Genomic DNA, 18,692 nt, shown 5'->3' with positions numbered 1-18,692 from the left:
TTTCACGCACAACAGTCTCTAGAGTTTACTCAGGGTTGTGCAATAAAGAAAAAAATTCCACTGACCGGCAGTTCTGACGAGAGAGGTCAACTGAGAATGGCCAGACTGGTTTCACACTGTACAATTGTGGTGAGCAGAAAAGCATCTCAGAATGCACAACACGTTGAACCTTGAGGGCTACAACAGCAGAAGACCACGTCGGGTTCCTCTTCTGTCAGCCAAGGACAGAAAGCTGAGGCTGCAATGGGCACAGACTCACCACAACCTAACAGTTGAAGAGTGGAGAAATGTAGCCTGGTCTGATGAATCTCAGTTTTTGCTGAGGCACACAGATGGTAGCATCAGAATTTGGCCCCAACAGCATGAATCCATGGACCCAACCTGCCTTGTGCCAACAGTCCAAGCTGGTGGAGGTGACGTAATGGTGTCTGGAATGTTTTCTTGGCACACTTTGGGCCCGTTAATACCAATCAATCATCGCTTGAATACCACAGCCTGTTTGAGTATTATTGCTGACCATGTGCATCCCTTCATGGCCACAATTTACCCATCTTCTAATGCTACTTCCAGCATGATAATGCACCATGTCACAAAGAAAAATTCATCTCAAACTGGTTTCATGAATATTACAATGAGTTCATTGTGCTTCAGTGGTCTTCCCAGTCACTGGATCTGAATCCAATAGAACACCTTTGGGATGTGGTAGAACAGGAGATTCACAGCATGAAAGTGCACCTGAAAAATCTGCAGGAATTGCGTGATGCAATCATGTCAGCATGGACCAAAATCTCAAAGGAATGTTTCCAACATCTTGTGGAATCCATGGCATGAAGAATTGAGGCTTTTTTGAGAGCAAAGGAGACCCTACCCAGTATTAGTAGGGTGATCCTAAGAAAGTGCTCAGTGAGTGTATATATCACCTGCTAATTTCCTTGATACACCTTATAAATTACACTTACTAGAAAGGAAACACATTAAACTATATTTCATTTTTAAACTGTTTGTCTGAAAAACCTTCCTATATTCAGAATAAAAAATCTCAGTTCCTAGACGAGCCGCATTTATGAAAATATACATGTTCATTCCTATATCTAATTAGAATGGAAAATATTTATTATTGTTGGATTTATGCTAGATTTTATATTGAAAATGGAATAAAATTTTTTTATAACAAAGTTCCAATACAAAACTTGCAAAGCATCCATCATTCCAGTATTACTGTAGAGTTTTAGAAAGCTGCTGGTTTGAACAGACATGAAGCTTTTTTCTTCCTGACCTGTTGGCGTTCATGTCCCCAGCACTTAAACTATGCCTAGGATCTTATAGTTTCAGCTCTAAATATGGCTTGGACCACAAACTTTACACCTAAATCAGAGTTATTTTGTTTTGGATACTTATAGGTGCATTAGGTAAGATTTTTTTTCTCTCCCATGATTAGGTCTCAAACATTCAAGTGGGTTTGATATTTCAATTATTTTTTTTAACCCCTTGACCTCACTCCCCTATTCCCACCCATGTTCATGAAGCTCCGCCCTCAGGATCTTAGGTGGCCCTTAGAGTGTCTTTAAAATGACTGACAGGAGGTGCATCGTAACACAAACAAGCATTCCGGCCCAGAAGTCGTTTTTACAAAACGGGTTTTCTCAGTGACTTTATAAACTTTTGCTAAGGCCACGGCTTAATCCTTTTTTTTAATCATGTTTTACATATCTTCCAGGTTATCAGTACAGTATTTTTAAAAACAACAACTGTTGCATCTTTAAAACACATATTTTATTACTGATACAGAATTACCTTTGTTTAAGATTTTAATTGCAGTACATGTAAATAAGTATTTTTAAATCGTGCTATTATTTTAGTTAATGAAAAATCTGAGTATTTCCTTGCCAGATTAAATAAACGTAAAAATCGGCCCTCGATTCTTAATGCCTGGAATCGGAGAATCGACTCTGTTGGGGATCGACTTCCAGCACTGGATCATACGGTTGTGGCGGAAGGAGGAAGCGGCAAGTAGCTCTTTAGAACCGACCGAATCCTCATCTGGCTCAGCATCATTTCCGTGATAAATAAGAGATTTATATAGATATATGTAGCTACAAAATGTCTGTGCTTTGTTATAATAAGGGATGTGGGCAACGTTTTGACCCTGAGAAGAATTTTGATGGTGAGTTAGTGAGCATGAAAAGCTAAAAGGTTAGCTGCATGCTTCAGCTGGGTCAGAGAACCATCAGGTACAAATAACTGTGTAATGATGGCTGGGTTAAGAGAAGCCAGTGGTACATACTAAATTAAACATTATTGTCTGGGTTTTATTGGTTAATTATAGCCCATTTTATCAAACAGGCATGGAGCTTAAAAACTCCAGGTTAGTTAGCCAGTCAGCTGTGTAGCTAGTATGCTAAGAAGTGTTAAGTTATTTGTTTAAAATGGCAATTACTATGTTGTATCTTTACAAATACAGTTAGCTAACTTTAATTCTCTGTCCACAGATGCATGTACTTATCACCCAGGAGTGCCAGTTTTCCATGATGCCTTGAAGGTAACTTAATGATGAGCAGGCAAACCAAAACTTATTTTGTACAAAGTACTTTAAGCAGTATCTTTTTTTTTTTCTGGAAGCCTGTTTGGATTTATGTGCTATTTCTTCTCATTAGGGTTGGTCGTGCTGTAAGAGACGCACAACTGACTTTTCAGATTTCCTTAGTATTGCTGTGAGTATAACTTTAGGGTGAAATAATTCTTCATTTGTAATGGATAGAAATCCTGCAGGTTTTTGTACTGTTTCTAAATTTTCCTCAGGGTTGTACAAAAGGACCTCATAACCAGGAGAAACCCCCCGAACCCATCAAACCTGAGGTCAGGACATCTGGAGAAAAAAAGGACGTTGATGACCTTAAGCCAAAGTTTAATGAGTCTATCATCCAGGCACCAAAACCTGTTGAAGCAATTCAGCGACCAAGGTAATAGAAGTTCCCAAACTGCGTTTACTCACCAATGCTGTAAACCACTTCAGACTTACTTACTTGCAGAAGTTGCCAAAGAAGAACTTGTAATTAAAGATCCGTATGTTTTCGGAGAGGACAAAAGAGAGCAAAACTCTTGTTGTTTTTGCAGTCCAGATGAACCAATATCAAGATTACCACAGAAAGTCTCTGCTTCACTTAAGCAGGCTTTAGAAAAGCTCAAGCTGTCAGATAATGCATCTGAGAAAAAAGGTGAGAATGTTTAACGTTGAATTTGTGGGGACCAAATATCTGAAGGTCTTGAAAACTGCCTTGAAAACAAGCCAAAAAGGTTTCTTTTTGGCTACTGGGTTTAAGATTAAGGGCTGGGATAATGTGCAGGCATAGCATTAATTAGCTACATTAATAATTACGTCAGTGTCAAAGATAATAAGATAAATATGTGTGTGTAGATGTACAAGCCGAGCTTGTTTCTCGCTGTCTCTCTTTCTGTTGCTCTTCAGCAAGGGAATAAGTTATATATTTGTTTTACAGAGGAGGAAGGTGATGAAATTAAGATTGGTACATCTTGTAAAAATGGAGGCTGCACTAAGGTGTGTGTGTGCACAAACTGTACAATTATGTAGTCTTCATCTGAATTACCAGCTAATAATTACTGAATATTTTGTTCTGACCATTCTGTTAGACCTTCAGTGGAACAGAGAGCAATGAGGAAGTTTGCTTGTATCATGCTGGAGTCCCAATCTTCCATGAAGGGTAAATAATTAACTAATAAACAGTATTTCGCTACAAGTTTTTTTTGAGACAATGCTGGCTAATCTTGGGGGAAATAACTTTGTTTTGTCATCTTCTTGATTTTCATGTAAGGATGAAATATTGGAGCTGCTGCAAGAGGAAAACATCTGACTTCAACACTTTTCTGTCTCAGGAGGGCTGCACCAAAGGAAAACACCTATGGCGGAAAAAAGACACGGTGTGTATTTTTGTGTGATGTTTTAGACTATTGTACTATGAGAATGGTTTGTCCCATTGCATAAAAGGGGTCCATAGCATAGTAGCCCTCAATGTGGGAGTAGTTGAGTTTGTCAGGTAGTGTTTGTAAAGCATTATATTTGGTTTAGTGTGAGGATAGATAGCCGCCTTTGCAGCCAATGAGTGTCTGTTTTCAGCTACGATTATTTTATTCGGCATTGTCCAAAATTGTTTTTAAATTATGTCTGGCATCCTGAGAAAACCTTTTACATGGTGACATTTTGACCTTTTCTTTTTACATGGAGTTCTGAAAACTAGCTTTCCTAAAGTAAAATGTGATTTCCTTTTGCATCAACAAATAAGCTTACAGCATTTTAAAGTCTAGTTACCCCTGTGAGTAAAAATGGAAAATTATTCCATTCCGACTCCACTGAAAGACACCAGCACATTGAGTGTCGTTATATCTATATTATAAACTAGATAAATAGTCGTCAGTAACTGTTGAAACTAGTTGATAGTTACATCTACAATTAAAACATTGTATTTATGGAATTTGTGACACTTCTTCAAAGAATTATACACTATATGTTACATATGTAAAGGTCTTGGTCATTGGTCTGCCTTTTTGTTTAATTTTGTTGGTGTCTCCTTGTATGTATGAGCATCAAAAGACTTTTATAAAATCAGGTAAACTTTAGCAGTGTCCATTTCACCCCAAAAAGCAGCTAAGCTGCTAGCTGAAGAAGGAAGTGACAGCTGGTTAGACTAAACAAAATACTTAAGAAAAGAATGAAAATAATCAAACAGAACTTACAGTTTCTTTCCACTATTTACAAATTACACCTGCGGTACGCTCCAAGTGATTCCAGCTGGCACCGTTATGTTTAAGTTTGAGATGTCAATCATGTTTGTTCCAGATTTACAGATTGGCAGCTGTTTATGAGGTTCTGCCTCTTTGAGAAGTCTACCAGTCGTCATAAGGATAAGCCTTGCATCCAGGCGGGACGAACAAAGAGCGCACTGTCCAATAAGAGTCAAGATCTTATTTTTTTTATTTAACTTTTGAAACTGGATGTCTGGGTGGGACTCAGTATGACGTGTGAAAAGCCTGTTGTCCAATGAGCGTTAATCTTTCATTCTATTAATATGCAGTATACAAACACCTAACAGACACTAATTGATGCACAGGCTACAATAGCTGTGTATTAGTGCTCTGCTGGGGGCTTCAGAGTAGATCTTCATGCAGGCTGCGCTGTCTGCTGAAGAGTTTGAATTTAATGAAAGAACAGCACAATATTGCAGTGAGATATTTGACCTTTTGATTCACTAAAATATTGAATTCTGCTAAGACTGATAAAGACACTTTGGCAAACATTTCATTGTCTTATTTTAATGAAATTTTAGGGGAAGCCTGTGTAGTCTTAACGCAATTGTCTGTGGTGCTTGTTGAACATCCCATTCCAGATGTAGTCCCCCTTTCCTCTTCTGGGAAGGCTTTCCACTAGATTTTGGAGTGTGGCTGTGAGGATTTGCCCATTCAGTCACAAGCACCAAAAAATTAAACAAAAAGGCAGACCAACGACCAAGAATTTATTTTAATAATTCAAAAGTCAAGGAGCAAAAAGGTCATTTCAGCTGTCTTGGTAGAGTAAAATCAGTTGGCTGTGTTTATTATTAGTCTTAGATTCCAAATCCCTGTGAACAAGCTATAAGATGTTAGAACGAGCGCATTAATATAAACCCATCATAATAGTGATGAGTCATAAGTGTCACAAATTACATAAACACAATGTCATAAATGTAGATGTAACTATCGACGTAGCTCATGAAAGAGTTTCCACAGTTACTGATGACTATTTGACTAGTTTATATGTTGGTGTGTTTCAGTGGAGTTGGAATGGAATAATTTTTGGAGTTCTTCTACTCCAACCTTGGCAAACCACGTCTTCATGGAGCTCGCTTTGTGCACAGGGGCATTGTCATGCTGGATCAGGTGTTAGTTCCAGGGAAGGAAAATTGGGTGTGACAGTCACACCCACATACTTTTGAACATAAAGTGTACTTTTGCGATGGGAAATGAGCATCATTCATATCAGTCTTTCTCATCACTTTACATAAATGTCACTCTGCATTTGAAAAGACTCATTTTCACTTAAATGACTGATCACAGTTCGCTTAGTGAAATAATTGCAGTAAGCTAAATAGTGAACTGATTAATTTAGTAAGTTTGTTCTTTTGGCTAAATTAAACCTTGCCTGCTATGACCTCTACAGTGTCAGTGATCGTGTGTGTGCATAAAAATTTGACAGCTGGTATTTACAAACTGAATCTAATTAGGCTTATGTCTGTTTCACTATGCTACATATCCAAAAACCTGATCAAAGCATGGCATTCACTTTGTGAGGAAAGCACACTTAGCTGGCAAACTAGCAATTAAAACATCTTTATACAGAATGGCTGTTTGTTAAATCAGCTCCTTATGTAACTAATGTGATCTCTGCAGGCAGAAAGCCCAGGCAGGTTTATAAAGAAAATAAAACACCTACGTTTTTCTTAAAGTACAGTGGCAACATATGTTATAGGCAGCAAAACAAATTTTGGTCAAAACCTGATTTTTATTTTTTTCTTCATTTTGGCTGTTTGCCTGAATTCAGCCCCAGCATCAGTGTTTTCCCAGACTACCACATTTGGTTCTTGACAAAAAAATGTTTTTGAGAGTATGAACTTAATATTTTTGTGCATGTCTGTTTCCAGGGTAAGAAGGTTGTGCCATGCAGGTTCGATTGGCACCAAACAGGAAGTAATGTCACCATAACAGTCTATGCCAAAAACTCCATCCCTGAGCTTAGCTATGTGGATGCGAATAGTACCCAGGTACAACGGCACTAAGCCATGAAACTTCTATCTGTATTTTTATTCTGCAGTGTAAAGTTTTGTTTATGGTCATATTTTGGTTGTTTTACATGTTTCCATCAAGTTTAGTGTTGACTTCTATAATGTTAAATGCAAAAATATTATTACTAGTAACAAGCGCAAAAATTATATTACTTTATCCTGAAAGTAAGTCCCTCTGTTGCAGCTGGATATCCACATTATATTTGACGGAGATAAGGAATTTGAACAGAAGATAATTTTATGGGGTGTAAGTACTAAAATTCATGCATCTCAGAATTCGTTATGTGCAATGGCTGTGTTAAATCTACTCTGCTCATAATGAACATCCTTTCAACACACTGTTTGACTTGATAGTATGCAATAGTGGTAGAGTACTGATTTACAGTGCCACTATGCAATGTCACTTTTGAGTCTGGTTCTGCTCAAGGATTCTTAGGAAGTTTTTAATTTCTCATTAGGGATCTAAATGTAATTATGCAAATACATGCAAATTCCCATAAAGCTGCTTTGTGACAATGTCTATTGTTAAAAGCTCGAGACAAATACAATTTAATTGAATCAAGTGATTATACATGCACATCATTGCTCAGTACTAAAAGCATGCTTTTCATTCTCCTCATAGGTTATCGACACAAGTAAAAGCACACTGAACATGATGGCTGCTAAGATTGAGATTGTTTTGAAGAAAGCTGAGCCGATGTCTTGGGCACGGCTGGACCTTCCACCTGCAGTCAATCCACCCAAAGAAGAGGAGAAGAAAAGAGAGCATGATAGCGATAGCGATAGTGATGATGATGATTAGATGAACATACAGTACTGTAAGATATTTGAGCTTTTTCTATGAAATTAATTCAACAAAGAATGAAACATCATGATGCATGAAAGACATTGTATAAAGACCAATATTTCCATTGTTCACAATTCATTGCACTTTGCAATATAAAATGCAGTTGCGCTTTTCTACGATTAGTTTCAGAATTACTATTCTAATTGTATTAAGCTATGAATGGTTATGAAATGTCATTTTCCACAGTAGACTGCTTGAGGCACGATAGCAAGGGTCATCTAGTTTAATGTTACGATGAAGTCCATTACTATTGTCATAATTGTAAAATATCAGGTTGACACTAGATTACTGTGGAAATAGCACTCCATTCTGAAAATCTCATACTGTCTACACATTCCCATAGTTTATCCTTCCATGTCTTTAAAGTATCCTGCCTTTAAGTGGAACATTATGGTTATTAAAAGTTGGATCAATCCTAAAACACTGGAAGTGACTGTTACTCGAAGTATGTCAGTTAAGCAGGGTGTGATAAACAGGGGGTGGATCTTAAAAATTACAGACTAAATTATTTTTAATAGGAAAAACTAAAATATTTCAGAAAGATACAGGTATTCCACATCTGCATCCAGGGATGTCTCAAACATTGTGGGGGACCCAGTAGGGCTAGCAGGTGTCAGCTTTTGAGCTCTGTTGTCCAGTGTCTGGGCTTGGGACTGGCACTGAGAGTGCACTAGCTCATGCAACCTCTAGTGGCTGGGGTTGGTTCCCTGATTGGGAATCAAACCCGGGCCCCACATGCTATTCAGTAGTCTACCAGGGAGCAATGTACTGTTATGATATATAAAGGAGAACGTGTGTCCACTAACCTGAGAAATAAAGCTTCACAGCACATTCTTCAGTGATCATATTAAAAATGACACAGTAAACACATGGTAGGTCCCCATAGTTACCAAATACTGTCAGATAATTTGGGGAGAAAGTGGATAAGGACAAACTAGAAACTGGACAGCAGACCAACAAAGTTGTCTCTTAAGTAAATTTATATAATTGGTACAAGATTATGCTGTGAACTGTTGGCCTATACAGTAAGGTGGGAGGTTAATAAATTTGGTAAATATGCAACAGCTGATTCTGAATATTTGTGCATTCAAGTTTACACATTACCTAACCTAGAAAATGTAAATGGCTTTTAAAAAAAAATTAGGAATAAATATACCCAAAAATTTACACTCAGCTTATAATTGCATTAATTTTCTATTTGATCAGATACTCCTACATTATGTACTTTGTAGGTGTAAAGTGTACCAGTGAACTGATATTGGGTCAGGTCATTCTCAGCACAGCCATGACAGCTGTACTTTGGTACAAGTATATAAAAGGTGTAGTAAGCACTGTGGTCAGAAGCTAAGACTGGGGAAAGGTGAGCTATAAGCACCAAATGGGCACCACTAAATCCCTCAATTCCAGCACTATATACACTATGGAAAGGCCACTGGCCCACATCTACAGACTATCTGGTCAGTGATTCTTTTCTATTGATGGCCATTATAGAGTTGAAGTGACACCTGGTAATCCAGTCATTATTTTTAAACCTACAAAAGATACCAATGGTAGAGTTGGCTGTACGTTACCCTTCCTCCCCATAAACCTTTGAAAGGGTGTCAAAGTTTCTACTTTAATTACACCAAATGTTTGTGCTTAGTCAACATAACATTGGAGGACAGAAGGAACAGGATGGAATGAATTTTTTGGGGGGGTCCAATGACCTTTCATAAACTCAGGCACATAACAGCTCACTCTTTAGCATCAGGTTTAGCCAGCTAGGCCTATTCCAAAAATAACACCAAATTGCCAAAGTACTGCAAAAAATATTTATTCATACAAAAGTAAGGCATAAAACTTGTCAGAAGTCAAATCTCCTCTGGACCTCAGTCGGCCCAAAAACAAAGTCAGTTTCAGTGGCCTCAGTCTTCAGGCATTCATCTGCACCATCCTACATCATAACAAGGAAAGTGCATCAAATGAGCCAAAGAACATTTGTACAAAATTGCACAGCACATGACAGTTTTGTTTTATTCAACCCACCTCACTGAAGTACTTCTCAATAAGTTCTTGGGCAGCACGATACACAGCATTGTTTTCATGATTCTGGAGGAGCTCTATGTGATCCAGCCCACCCAATTCTTCCACAAGCAAACAAAGCTTCTCAACCTCTCCAAGTTTCTCAGCAGCCTAGGAAAACCAAAGCAGTTACTGCCAGGCAGCTTAGTTGGACAGCATATAGACACCAGGTTGGTAGTCATGCAGCATAAGAACAGCCAATGTCACAATACAAATGCAAGCTTAACAAGGCCCAGTATAATCATTGCATCCTTACCAAGAAAATGTTATTGACTGCATCCAGGATGACTAGGATAGTCTTGGAATCTTTAACCTTCAATAAATTTAAGATGGCTTCCAGACCTCCACACTTGACAAGCTGCACAACCTGGTCCACTGTTCCTCCACTAGTGTAGTTTGTTACAGCCCAGACAGCTTCTCGCTGAGTTTTAAAGTCAGCCTGAAAGCAAGATTCAATCACTTTTAGATCATATCCAACCTGTGTTCTCAAAGCAAGCCATTTTCCAAATATGTAGTTTTACTCAGTTTAGGAAGTGTAGAGTCATGCTCACACTGGTCAAAGTTTTATAACTGCTTTTATTTCTGGCTGCATATGGATCACTTCTCTTGTTCGGTTCTGTACAACTTCCCCTTTTTACCCCTTAGAGGCCACTATTCTACAGTACGGAATTAAAGCATGACAGGCTGTGCTGTAAGTGGAAAATAATCCACTGTGGGATGGTGTGGCACAGGCCATCATGTTTTGTTGTACCACAATTGGCCAATTATTGCAATTTTAGTTTTAGTGAACACTGTGCTTAACCATCTATACTCCGATTTAACATTATCTTGTTGCACAGAGCCCTTTATCACACCTTACCACAGCTAGAAGCAGTCATTTCTTTACCAACCCATTTCTCTTAAAAGAAAAGACTAAGGCAAAAAAGGCAGCTCCGGTTACTGAGAAACCAGAAAGCACAGTTCTCCATCCTGAAGACTCTCCCTTGGCAGAAAACTTACTGTTAAAGCACCAACACTTGCAAAGTTTTACTTACCAACTAAAAACATTAAACCAAGTCTAATCCTTTTATTAGGCTTTGATTGGTGACTGTCCAAAGCCTAAAGTATATATATGGACTCAAAGCTCTCATTTGAATTACAGCTGAAATTGTCTGAGCTATGCTGTAATAGAAAACTTATCCACACCCTCAGAATCAAGAACACGGCTGTGGTATAAGCATCTTAAAGGCATTCCATTAAATTAAGATTCTTAGGATAATTATGCATGTCTAAAACGCCCATACTCAAAACCATGTTAGATTATGGATATACCAAGATAAAATGGTTCTTCACCTACATTGTTTAGAACATGCACAAGATGAGGCAGTAGTCCACATGTTATTAGTTGCTGAATCTGTTGGCGTGGTCCAGCTGCAATGTTGGATACAGCCCAGGCTGCCTCCTTTTGGACACTGGGTTTGGGGTGACGCATTAGTTTTGGCAAGGCACTCAGCACACCGGCATCAATGGCCATCTGTGTCTGCAGGTCTGAACCACTCACAATGTTCCCAATAGAACGAAGTGCTGGAGTCTTCCAAAAAAAAAGTATTAATAGGTACACTATTACTGAGGGATAGATAACCTAATCAATGTGGCAAGCAAAAAGATAAGTTCTCATTCTGCAAGTTTACTAGAATGAAATCAAGGCTCAAATTGAAAGCCAGAACAAAATTTAATGGTTTACCACCACTGCAAGCTCCTCAAAGCCCAGCAGCTCAACCAGTCGTGGAAGAACCCCAGTCTTTATTACAATGTCAATGCGCTCATTTGGCCCATCTGTAAGGTAAGAGATAGCCCAGCATGCATCAGACACAACAGATTTATCACTGTGGTGAAGAAGCTGTATAATGGAGGGAAGCATCTGCTGGACTGCAGAGAAGCGAGGGAAAGGATTCTTGTTCCTGCACAGGTTTGAGAGGGTCCATGTGAGGTTGCGGAGGTAGCCGACCTGTGGAAAACAGCCCATTACATTCTCCTTCCACCAGTAACTGAATATTAGGTTTCATGAACATTTAACATTGCATAACTTACAGGGACATCCGGGGTTAGCCGCGCTAGTAGCGCAGGGATCACATTGCAGTCAATAAGTGCATCGCGATATGCTGGGCCATCACCTGTGGGAGCACACCTTTAGCATCAATTCTGGAATACTTGAAGTACTATGAAGCCTTAACCCTGCACCTTCAGGAGCCTTGCATTGTGTGCAGTTAAAATTACTCAAATATTTCTGAAGGCCTTCAGGAAGTCACAATTACCTGCAATATTGCCCAGGGCCCAGACAGCCTGCTCACTTATGTTTAACATGGGTGAGGCCAAAAGGGCAATGAAGGCAGGCACTGCCCCCTGTTCCACCACCTGCTGAGTGTGCCATGAGGTGCCTGATGCCACGTTGGTAAGTGACCAGGCAGCCTCAAATTGCAGAGTGGGGTTATCATTCCTACCCAGAAACTCTACAAAGCGGGCCAGAAGACCTGCTTCCACTATTTCTTTTAATGGAGGATTCCTCTCTCGAGACAACAGCTTCCTAAAATGACAAGATAATTAAATGCCAAAGAGCTTGGACCATAGTAATCGACAAGAGGGTACTGAAGTCACCCTACCTGGCTGTTTGACAACCCTGCACCTGCCGTTCTGGACAGTCACTGTTAACATTGGCAACAATTTCCTGAATTGTTGCTGAAATGACCTAATAATGAAGAACTGGTAGTAACCACACCAAGAACAATAAAGCATGAAGGATTCATATTACCATAATAAGAATATGAGACTAGAACCTGCTGGTTGTCAGTGTTGTATTCTGGAGACAGGGGTTCTTCATCAGGCTGAGAAGAAATATTTCTCCTTTTCAGGATGCTTTCCACTCTTTGTGCTTTCCGAAGCTCCACACACTCTGCAACTCTGCGCTCACGCAATTTCTTTAGGAATGGAGCAAATTAATTATAGAGGTTTTCCAACAGGCTGCTCAGTTTTAATAGTGGGTTAAAACCTACCATGAAATCCTTGCCTCGGTTTTTGAACTTGCACATGCGCTTATCAACCAGATTTTCAGTAGGCATCGTGTGTATTAAGTTACCACTAGAAATGGGGAAGAAAATGTTTTGGAGAAACACCTAAAGCACCTTAAATGAAACAAAATTTAAGAAATGAGCTAGCTTAGAACACAGCCCACTCACCCAGCTCTCCACAAAATAAACCTCCAATGCACACAAACACAAAAGCCAACCTTCTTCTGCTGGAATATTTAAATACAGAGCCTAACCATGATCAGGTGATCCTAATCAGCGATGTGTCATGGACATATCTAACAAGCTTTGGTACCTTTAGCTTCTTCAGTGCTCTTACACAGCTGCTGTACAAAGAAGAGGCTTGCTCATATGCTCCAGTAATGTTAAATGTCTTTTCAATACCCCAGTGAACCACCTCATATCTCTCTGGAATTACTATATTTGGAACTAGTACACTAAGTCTACATATAGGCTTGAGAAAATGTTGTGCTGTGATATCTTCATAAAATAGTCCTGGAAATAATTGATGGATAACTGATGTATTTTTAAAAAACACTCTTTAATTATATCAGTAAGTTTAACACTGAAATATCCAACGTTTATTGACGCACCATGCTCAAGCACATCCTCAGCATTAATAAAAGACTTAATTGTCTACATTTGATTCTTAAATGAAATAAATGTAAAAAACCAACCATAATGGATTAAGTCAGTTTCAGTTAAGCCTACTTTCACATGTATATAGTTTTCTACTCCTCACTTATCTAGAGTACTGATTATTTGGTGTAGGTGGATGAGGCTTCATGGACACTGTCGCCACCTAGCGGTCACATGCTTCACGCCATCATGGCTTGGTAAGAGTCGGTTGAGCCCTCGGAGCTGCTGATGAGCGGCTGCTTCTCGCTCTCGGAGCTCCTCCTTTTCCCTTGTCTTGATAAAAGGCTGCGGATTTTAGCCAGGACCACCGCCAAAAGTGCAGAACAAACTGCGCCCAAGACCGCGGCGCCCAGGAGCCAGGGCCAGAGCCCACGCGCTTCCTCCAGATAGGACACGAGGTCATCTACAAACCGCTGGCCTGCAATCATAATATTAAAAGAAAAATTTATATATACACTATATATATAATCATAATATCACATCAATCATAAGATTTTAAAAAAGTATATACATATATCCTGGGGGAAAAATGACAAATATTAAGATTTTAATGGTCTTAACAACAAATCATTGGTCAGGAAATTCACAAGAATTAAACAAATAGATAAAGGAAGTTAGTATGGGATAGCTTTTCCCTTTGAATTCTTTAAATGTTTAAGCCTTGTGGCCCTTGATGGGCTTCATCAGATGTGACAGATAACCAAATAATGACTAATCTTTTAAGAAAAAAAATCCCAGAAGATATTTTTTGAAAATTCACCCAGGCATGTGTTAGTTTGAATTGTACATCAAACATTTTAATCATTATCATCGTTTGCTTTTCTACACACACACACACACACACACACACACACACACACACACACATATATATATATATATATATATATATATATATATATACTTAAAATTAATTATTTTGTAATATATAATACTTTACAAGAACAAATGTTATAAAATATGTGACTTGTTCTATATTATATTAGATTATTAACATATTAGAATAAATAAGGAATTCATATATATGGAGATATTGAGCAATATTTTGCTTTTATTCAGTGCTCCTATAGGTCTGCTGTACAGAACAGAGACTTTCTCATATATTTGAAATACACTGCACTAATGTTAAATCTGTCTTAAATGTGACACTTAATACCTCCTATTTCTCCTGAATTATTATATTTCTAACCAGTGTACGAAGCCTATACATAGAGAAAATGTATAGATCATGCTGTCATATAAAATAATATGGTAAATATATAGGTGGATAGTGTTGGATAATCAATGTATCCTGAAACAGTTTAATTATGTTGGTAAATTAAACACTGACATATTCAGCAGCATTTACTGAAGCACAATACCCTGCTCAAGCGTATCATGAAGATTATGAATGAAATACCTAATTGCCTAAATTGTATTCTAAAATGAAACAAAAATAAATAAATAAACAAACACAATGCATTACGTTTTATGTATGGGGTGTAAAATCAATTAAAAAAAAAAACAGGTTTTAAACAACAAGATTGTGAAGGATGTTGAGATCACTGAATGAAGATGTTTATTCTGTCTTGGGTTCTCCTTGATAACAGTTAATAGGCTCTTTTTAACTTTCTTAAATTTTCATCTAAGATTGTAAATATTTTCAGAATAAAGCGCTTTCTATTGAGGTTCTTCGTTTGTATGTTTGTTTGGTTGTTTTGTTTCTGTTTGTTTGTGTTTTTACCCCGTTATTAAAAGTGAGACTACCCTGTGCCAGACGTAAGAGTATTTGCAATTATCATCATATGAACAAATATAAGACTAAAAATATATCACCAGGGTCTTGGAGGTAGGAGTATTCATAGCCTATTTCTTTGCTGGAAATGAAGTAGTCCCCATTCCGGTAGAGAGGCATGAAGGGTGCCATGTAGTATTCACTGTTGTGCCCAATTGGTGCATTGGCTGTGGGGTAGTGAGACTTTTCTGGCTGGTGCCTTCTCAGCCACTGCTCATAGATGCTAAGGAAAAAGGGGTGCTCTCAAAACAAGCCTTCATTTACAAAACAAATCTTGATCATAAGCAAATGAAAGATGCTCCATATATGATGTTAAAAGGGCTAGGAAGGGTTCAGTTTCACATTGCTATTCCTCACCTATCTACGAAGGCATGATGTAGGAGGAAAACTGGGTCATTGGCTGAGCCCTGCACTGAGGACATGGTGCCGTTCATGAAGACGTGCAGTGCTGCATGCATGCCAAGTTTGCTGCTGTTCCCAAGGCCTGTGCGAGGATTTCCAAAACCTATAAAGGAAGGAAAGTTAAGCGCTAACAGTTTCAAAAGATTAATTTTACTAAAGACTGCCTGGTCACATCGTGTAATTAAGTGAGATCAATTGGGGGAATAAACTCAAACCTTGTAGTTATCTTATGACAATAATCAGATATTGTAAGGGTACATCAAAAGTGTGTATGGCTACATCAAAAGTGTATTTAACCTTCCAGTGTGTTCCTGAAGCTCATGTTGGCCATGCGGTCCATTGGTCCAGTGTCATACTGGGACAGACTGAGAGTGAAGTCCACTTCAGAGGATGTGGGAAGCCCATCTGCCAGGTTCTGGTCATGCTTCCCAGGGTTGCGCAATAAAGGTCCTTCCTCTGTGCCATTACACAAGACACCTCTCATACTGTATTCTGGTTCTCTGGAGCAAATCACCTATAAGGTTTATAATTAACAATAATACAGTCATACAAATAATTTACTTGTTATTAAGGGAGCTATATGTGACCAAACAGTGTTTATTTGTGTCATTATGTGTTTGGAATACTGTTGCAATTAATTTTTACACTGACACTTCTATTTAGATACAACATTAATGAATCCAAGACCAAGTAGAAGACATTAATTCTGTGTTATAATGTGACAGAAATAAAAGCTAAGTGAGCTAAACAATCCATAATTTAAATTCCAGCATCGTAGATTTAGTTGTCTTAAAAGGAAGATACACTCTTTGGTTACACTCTTTTTCTACACTCTTTGGTTGTTCCTCTGAAGAACCTTTAACCCTCTATGTAAGCCCTACAGTAGTGGTTCCCTATCAGAAAGGATTCCAAATATAGCTCTTTTTTTGGAAGCTAAGAACACTCTATCATCTAATATCCATTAAGGAATCCTTACATAACCTTTTTTTTGTGTGTGTAAGTAGGGTGTGATTAAGTACAGACTAACTTTAACATGGTTTTATATTAACTAATGTATAAGTGAAGTTTTCTGATTACCTTCCAGGAGGAGAAAACAGATGATGGGCTGATGAGGTTAGGGTTTAGGGGACTTTGTCCGCCCACGAGCTCATTGGTGCAAACCTCACACTCCTGCGCATCCCTCCAGTCCCAGTATGGAATGGCAAAGTCGAAGTCTCCCGTTACTTTCCTTATCTCATGCTCCCAGCGAAGCAGAAACACCCTGTGCCATGGCAAGAAGGCAGGGGCCCAGTGTCCAAAATCTACCTGCATCCACACATTATTCTCCCCTCCAAGCAGAGCGGGCCGGGAAACATAGTAATGCATCCAGACAAACAGATCGTAGATGGAAACCTCTCTAAACATTGGCCCGGATGAGTTGCTCATTTGGCTGTAGGTGCCCGTAATTATCACATAATCTTGGCTGATGGTATTTTTGGCTAAATTAAGATAAGAGATGAACTTTTGCCTTTCGGTTTTTGAAAGCTGGAAAATACTTCTTCTGACCGTCTCGCGTCTTTCAGTGCAAACTGACCCGAAGTAGCCAAATGCGCATTCGCCGCAGTCGGAACCCATAAAGTTCCGGAGACAACGGCAAGTGCGGTTAAAAAAAGTGAGAGGCCATCTCTCCCTGTCATCCACACCGTTAAACGGGTACTGAGGGCCATCGGGCTGCTCGGACACGGCCACGTCTTGGCAAATTCCCCGACCAGAGCGAGCTCCGCATGCAGACCCGTCTCCGCTCCAAACGGGACAGCACTGCCTCGAGGCCAGAGCTTCGCTCGTGGCGCACTGCCTGGGAATCTGCTGCCATGCCGGCTTCAGTAGCTGAGAGACAAACACTACAACAACCAGAGAGCGCATCGCATAAGTGAAAAAGGTTCTGCTTGTGATGGTGCACTGAAGATTTTTGGGTTAATCCTTTCAGGGTCTTTACTACCCCATCCGCTTCCCACACCCCCCATCAGATTCTTCAGATCACATGCCTCTCTGCCTCAGGGTCGTTAGGGTTGAAGAATTTTTTCCCGCCTATTACTGCAACTCGGAGTGTTGTCCGGAGTTGACACTGTACATTTTTAGGTGAGAACTGGTGCGAATGAATGGTCCTTATGAGATAAGAATTCATATTATGTTCCCTATGTAGCTTTAGGTCACAGTATTTGACCACCTTGTTCAGAGGAAGGCATTCACCTCATTTTTTTTATTTCCTTTCATTAACTAATGAATGAATGAATTCATTCATTAATCTATTCATTCATTCATTCACTTCAGTAACCACTCTGTCAGGGTGGATCTGCAGCCTATCCCAGGAACACAGGGCGCAAGGTCATTGCAGGGCCCTATACAGACATTTATACACTCATTCATGCCTAGGGACAATTTAGAGTAGCCAGTTCACCTACTGGCATATTCTGGAGGTGGAAGGAACCCTGAAGAAACCACGATGAACAGCGAAACACAGAAATCTGAGCTCAGGACTGAACCGGAGACCTTTAAACTTTAATGCGCAATGTTCAGGTTAACCAGAAGATGGCGCTGTGCTCAAATAACAGCTTGAGTTAGTTGGGTTTGATATTAGAGGAGGATAAAATTAGTTCTCTAAAATGGCAGCTCTGTGCCGGTGCCCCAGTGAAGGGTTTTGAGAAGTGATCCAAGATCAGCTATGATATATTGTTTGGAGTAGCAGGTTGAAGCAGGTAGAGCTTAAATACATGTTGTTATTTATTTATTTTTTTCACTAGGCAGTGCAATGGAACATAAACCTGCAGTAATGTAATATTATGCTCACATCTCTGTCTAAAAACATGAGGCACTTTAATGGCCAATCTTGGGTTATGTGTCTTTCTGGAGAGGCGCAAGAAGTTTAGCAGATGCTTAAGAACTTATGATTTTTATATGATTTCATAACAAGATGCCCAATGTTGAATAAGCACATACAAGTTTGAATTAAAAAATCAACAGTTAGACCCACACATAAAGCCATTTAGACCCATCGTTATTTGGTCCAATCTGATCTGAGAGGGAAACTAATTTCCCAT

The 18,692-nt window shown here is 39.1% G+C and overlaps 3 protein-coding genes across 3 annotated transcripts; 1 reads left to right on the top strand and 2 right to left on the bottom strand.

Annotated features, from left to right (window-relative positions):
* Positions 1-1,966: 1,966 nt before the first annotated feature.
* chordc1b (cysteine and histidine-rich domain (CHORD) containing 1b) lies at positions 1,967-8,098 on the top strand. The gene is made up of 11 exons (XM_026941629.3): positions 1,967-2,164; positions 2,490-2,539; positions 2,655-2,711; positions 2,800-2,960; positions 3,115-3,215; positions 3,498-3,556; positions 3,649-3,719; positions 3,831-3,936; positions 6,690-6,809; positions 7,015-7,077; positions 7,453-8,098. Exons 1-11 carry the CDS (start codon positions 2,101-2,103, stop codon positions 7,630-7,632), a joined length of 1,032 nt encoding a protein of 343 aa, XP_026797430.2. The 5' UTR covers positions 1,967-2,100; the 3' UTR covers positions 7,633-8,098.
* Positions 8,099-9,474: 1,376 nt separating this feature from the next.
* Positions 9,475-13,063, bottom strand: kpna7 (karyopherin alpha 7 (importin alpha 8)). The gene is made up of 11 exons (XM_026941625.3): positions 12,951-13,063; positions 12,768-12,852; positions 12,552-12,692; positions 12,378-12,463; positions 12,033-12,301; positions 11,809-11,891; positions 11,462-11,725; positions 11,075-11,308; positions 9,995-10,177; positions 9,703-9,849; positions 9,475-9,610 (listed from the first exon to the last, which is right to left on the bottom strand). The coding sequence occupies exons 2-11, from the start codon at positions 12,831-12,833 to the stop codon at positions 9,521-9,523; spliced, it is 1,563 nt and encodes a 520-aa protein (XP_026797426.1). The 5' UTR covers positions 12,834-12,852; positions 12,951-13,063; the 3' UTR covers positions 9,475-9,520.
* A 138-nt stretch (positions 13,064-13,201) lies between these two features.
* On the bottom strand, positions 13,202-17,545 carry LOC113543610 (tyrosinase-like). The gene is made up of 5 exons (XM_026941969.3): positions 16,693-17,545; positions 15,913-16,129; positions 15,571-15,718; positions 15,255-15,436; positions 13,202-13,857 (listed from the first exon to the last, which is right to left on the bottom strand). The coding sequence occupies exons 1-5, from the start codon at positions 17,515-17,517 to the stop codon at positions 13,619-13,621; spliced, it is 1,611 nt and encodes a 536-aa protein (XP_026797770.3). The 5' UTR covers positions 17,518-17,545; the 3' UTR covers positions 13,202-13,618.
* Between the last annotated feature and the right edge of the window lie 1,147 nt (positions 17,546-18,692).

This window comes from Pangasianodon hypophthalmus, chromosome 17 (genome assembly GCF_027358585.1).
Source record: "Pangasianodon hypophthalmus isolate fPanHyp1 chromosome 17, fPanHyp1.pri, whole genome shotgun sequence".
Classification (NCBI taxonomy): domain Eukaryota; kingdom Metazoa; phylum Chordata; class Actinopteri; order Siluriformes; family Pangasiidae; genus Pangasianodon; species Pangasianodon hypophthalmus.
This window is presented reverse-complemented; position numbering and strand designations above follow the sequence as displayed.

Excerpts from the sequence above, each read along its gene's own strand:
- chordc1b (XM_026941629.3), top strand. The coding sequence starts at position 2,101 with ATGTCTGTGCTTTGTTATAATAAGGGATGTGGGCAACGTTTTGACCCT. Across the intron at positions 2,961-3,114 it reads GAAGCAATTCAGCGACCAAG|TCCAGATGAACCAATATCAA; the intron begins GTAATAGAAGTT and ends TTGTTTTTGCAG. Across the intron at positions 3,557-3,648 it reads AAAATGGAGGCTGCACTAAG|ACCTTCAGTGGAACAGAGAG; the intron begins GTGTGTGTGTGC and ends CCATTCTGTTAG.
- kpna7 (XM_026941625.3), bottom strand. The coding sequence starts at position 12,833 with ATGCCTACTGAAAATCTGGTTGATAAGCGCATGTGCAAGTTCAAAAAC. Across the intron at positions 11,726-11,808 it reads GGCTAACCCCGGATGTCCCT|GTCGGCTACCTCCGCAACCT; the intron begins GTAAGTTATGCA and ends TGTTTTCCACAG. Across the intron at positions 9,850-9,994 it reads CAGTCAATAACATTTTCTTG|GCTGCTGAGAAACTTGGAGA; the intron begins GTAAGGATGCAA and ends TGGTTTTCCTAG.
- LOC113543610 (XM_026941969.3), bottom strand. The coding sequence starts at position 17,517 with ATGCGCTCTCTGGTTGTTGTAGTGTTTGTCTCTCAGCTACTGAAGCCG. Across the intron at positions 15,437-15,570 it reads CATCATGCCTTCGTAGATAG|CATCTATGAGCAGTGGCTGA; the intron begins GTGAGGAATAGC and ends CTTTTTCCTTAG. Across the intron at positions 13,858-15,254 it reads CTCCTACCTCCAAGACCCTG|GCCAGCGGTTTGTAGATGAC; the intron begins GTGATATATTTT and ends TTATGATTGCAG.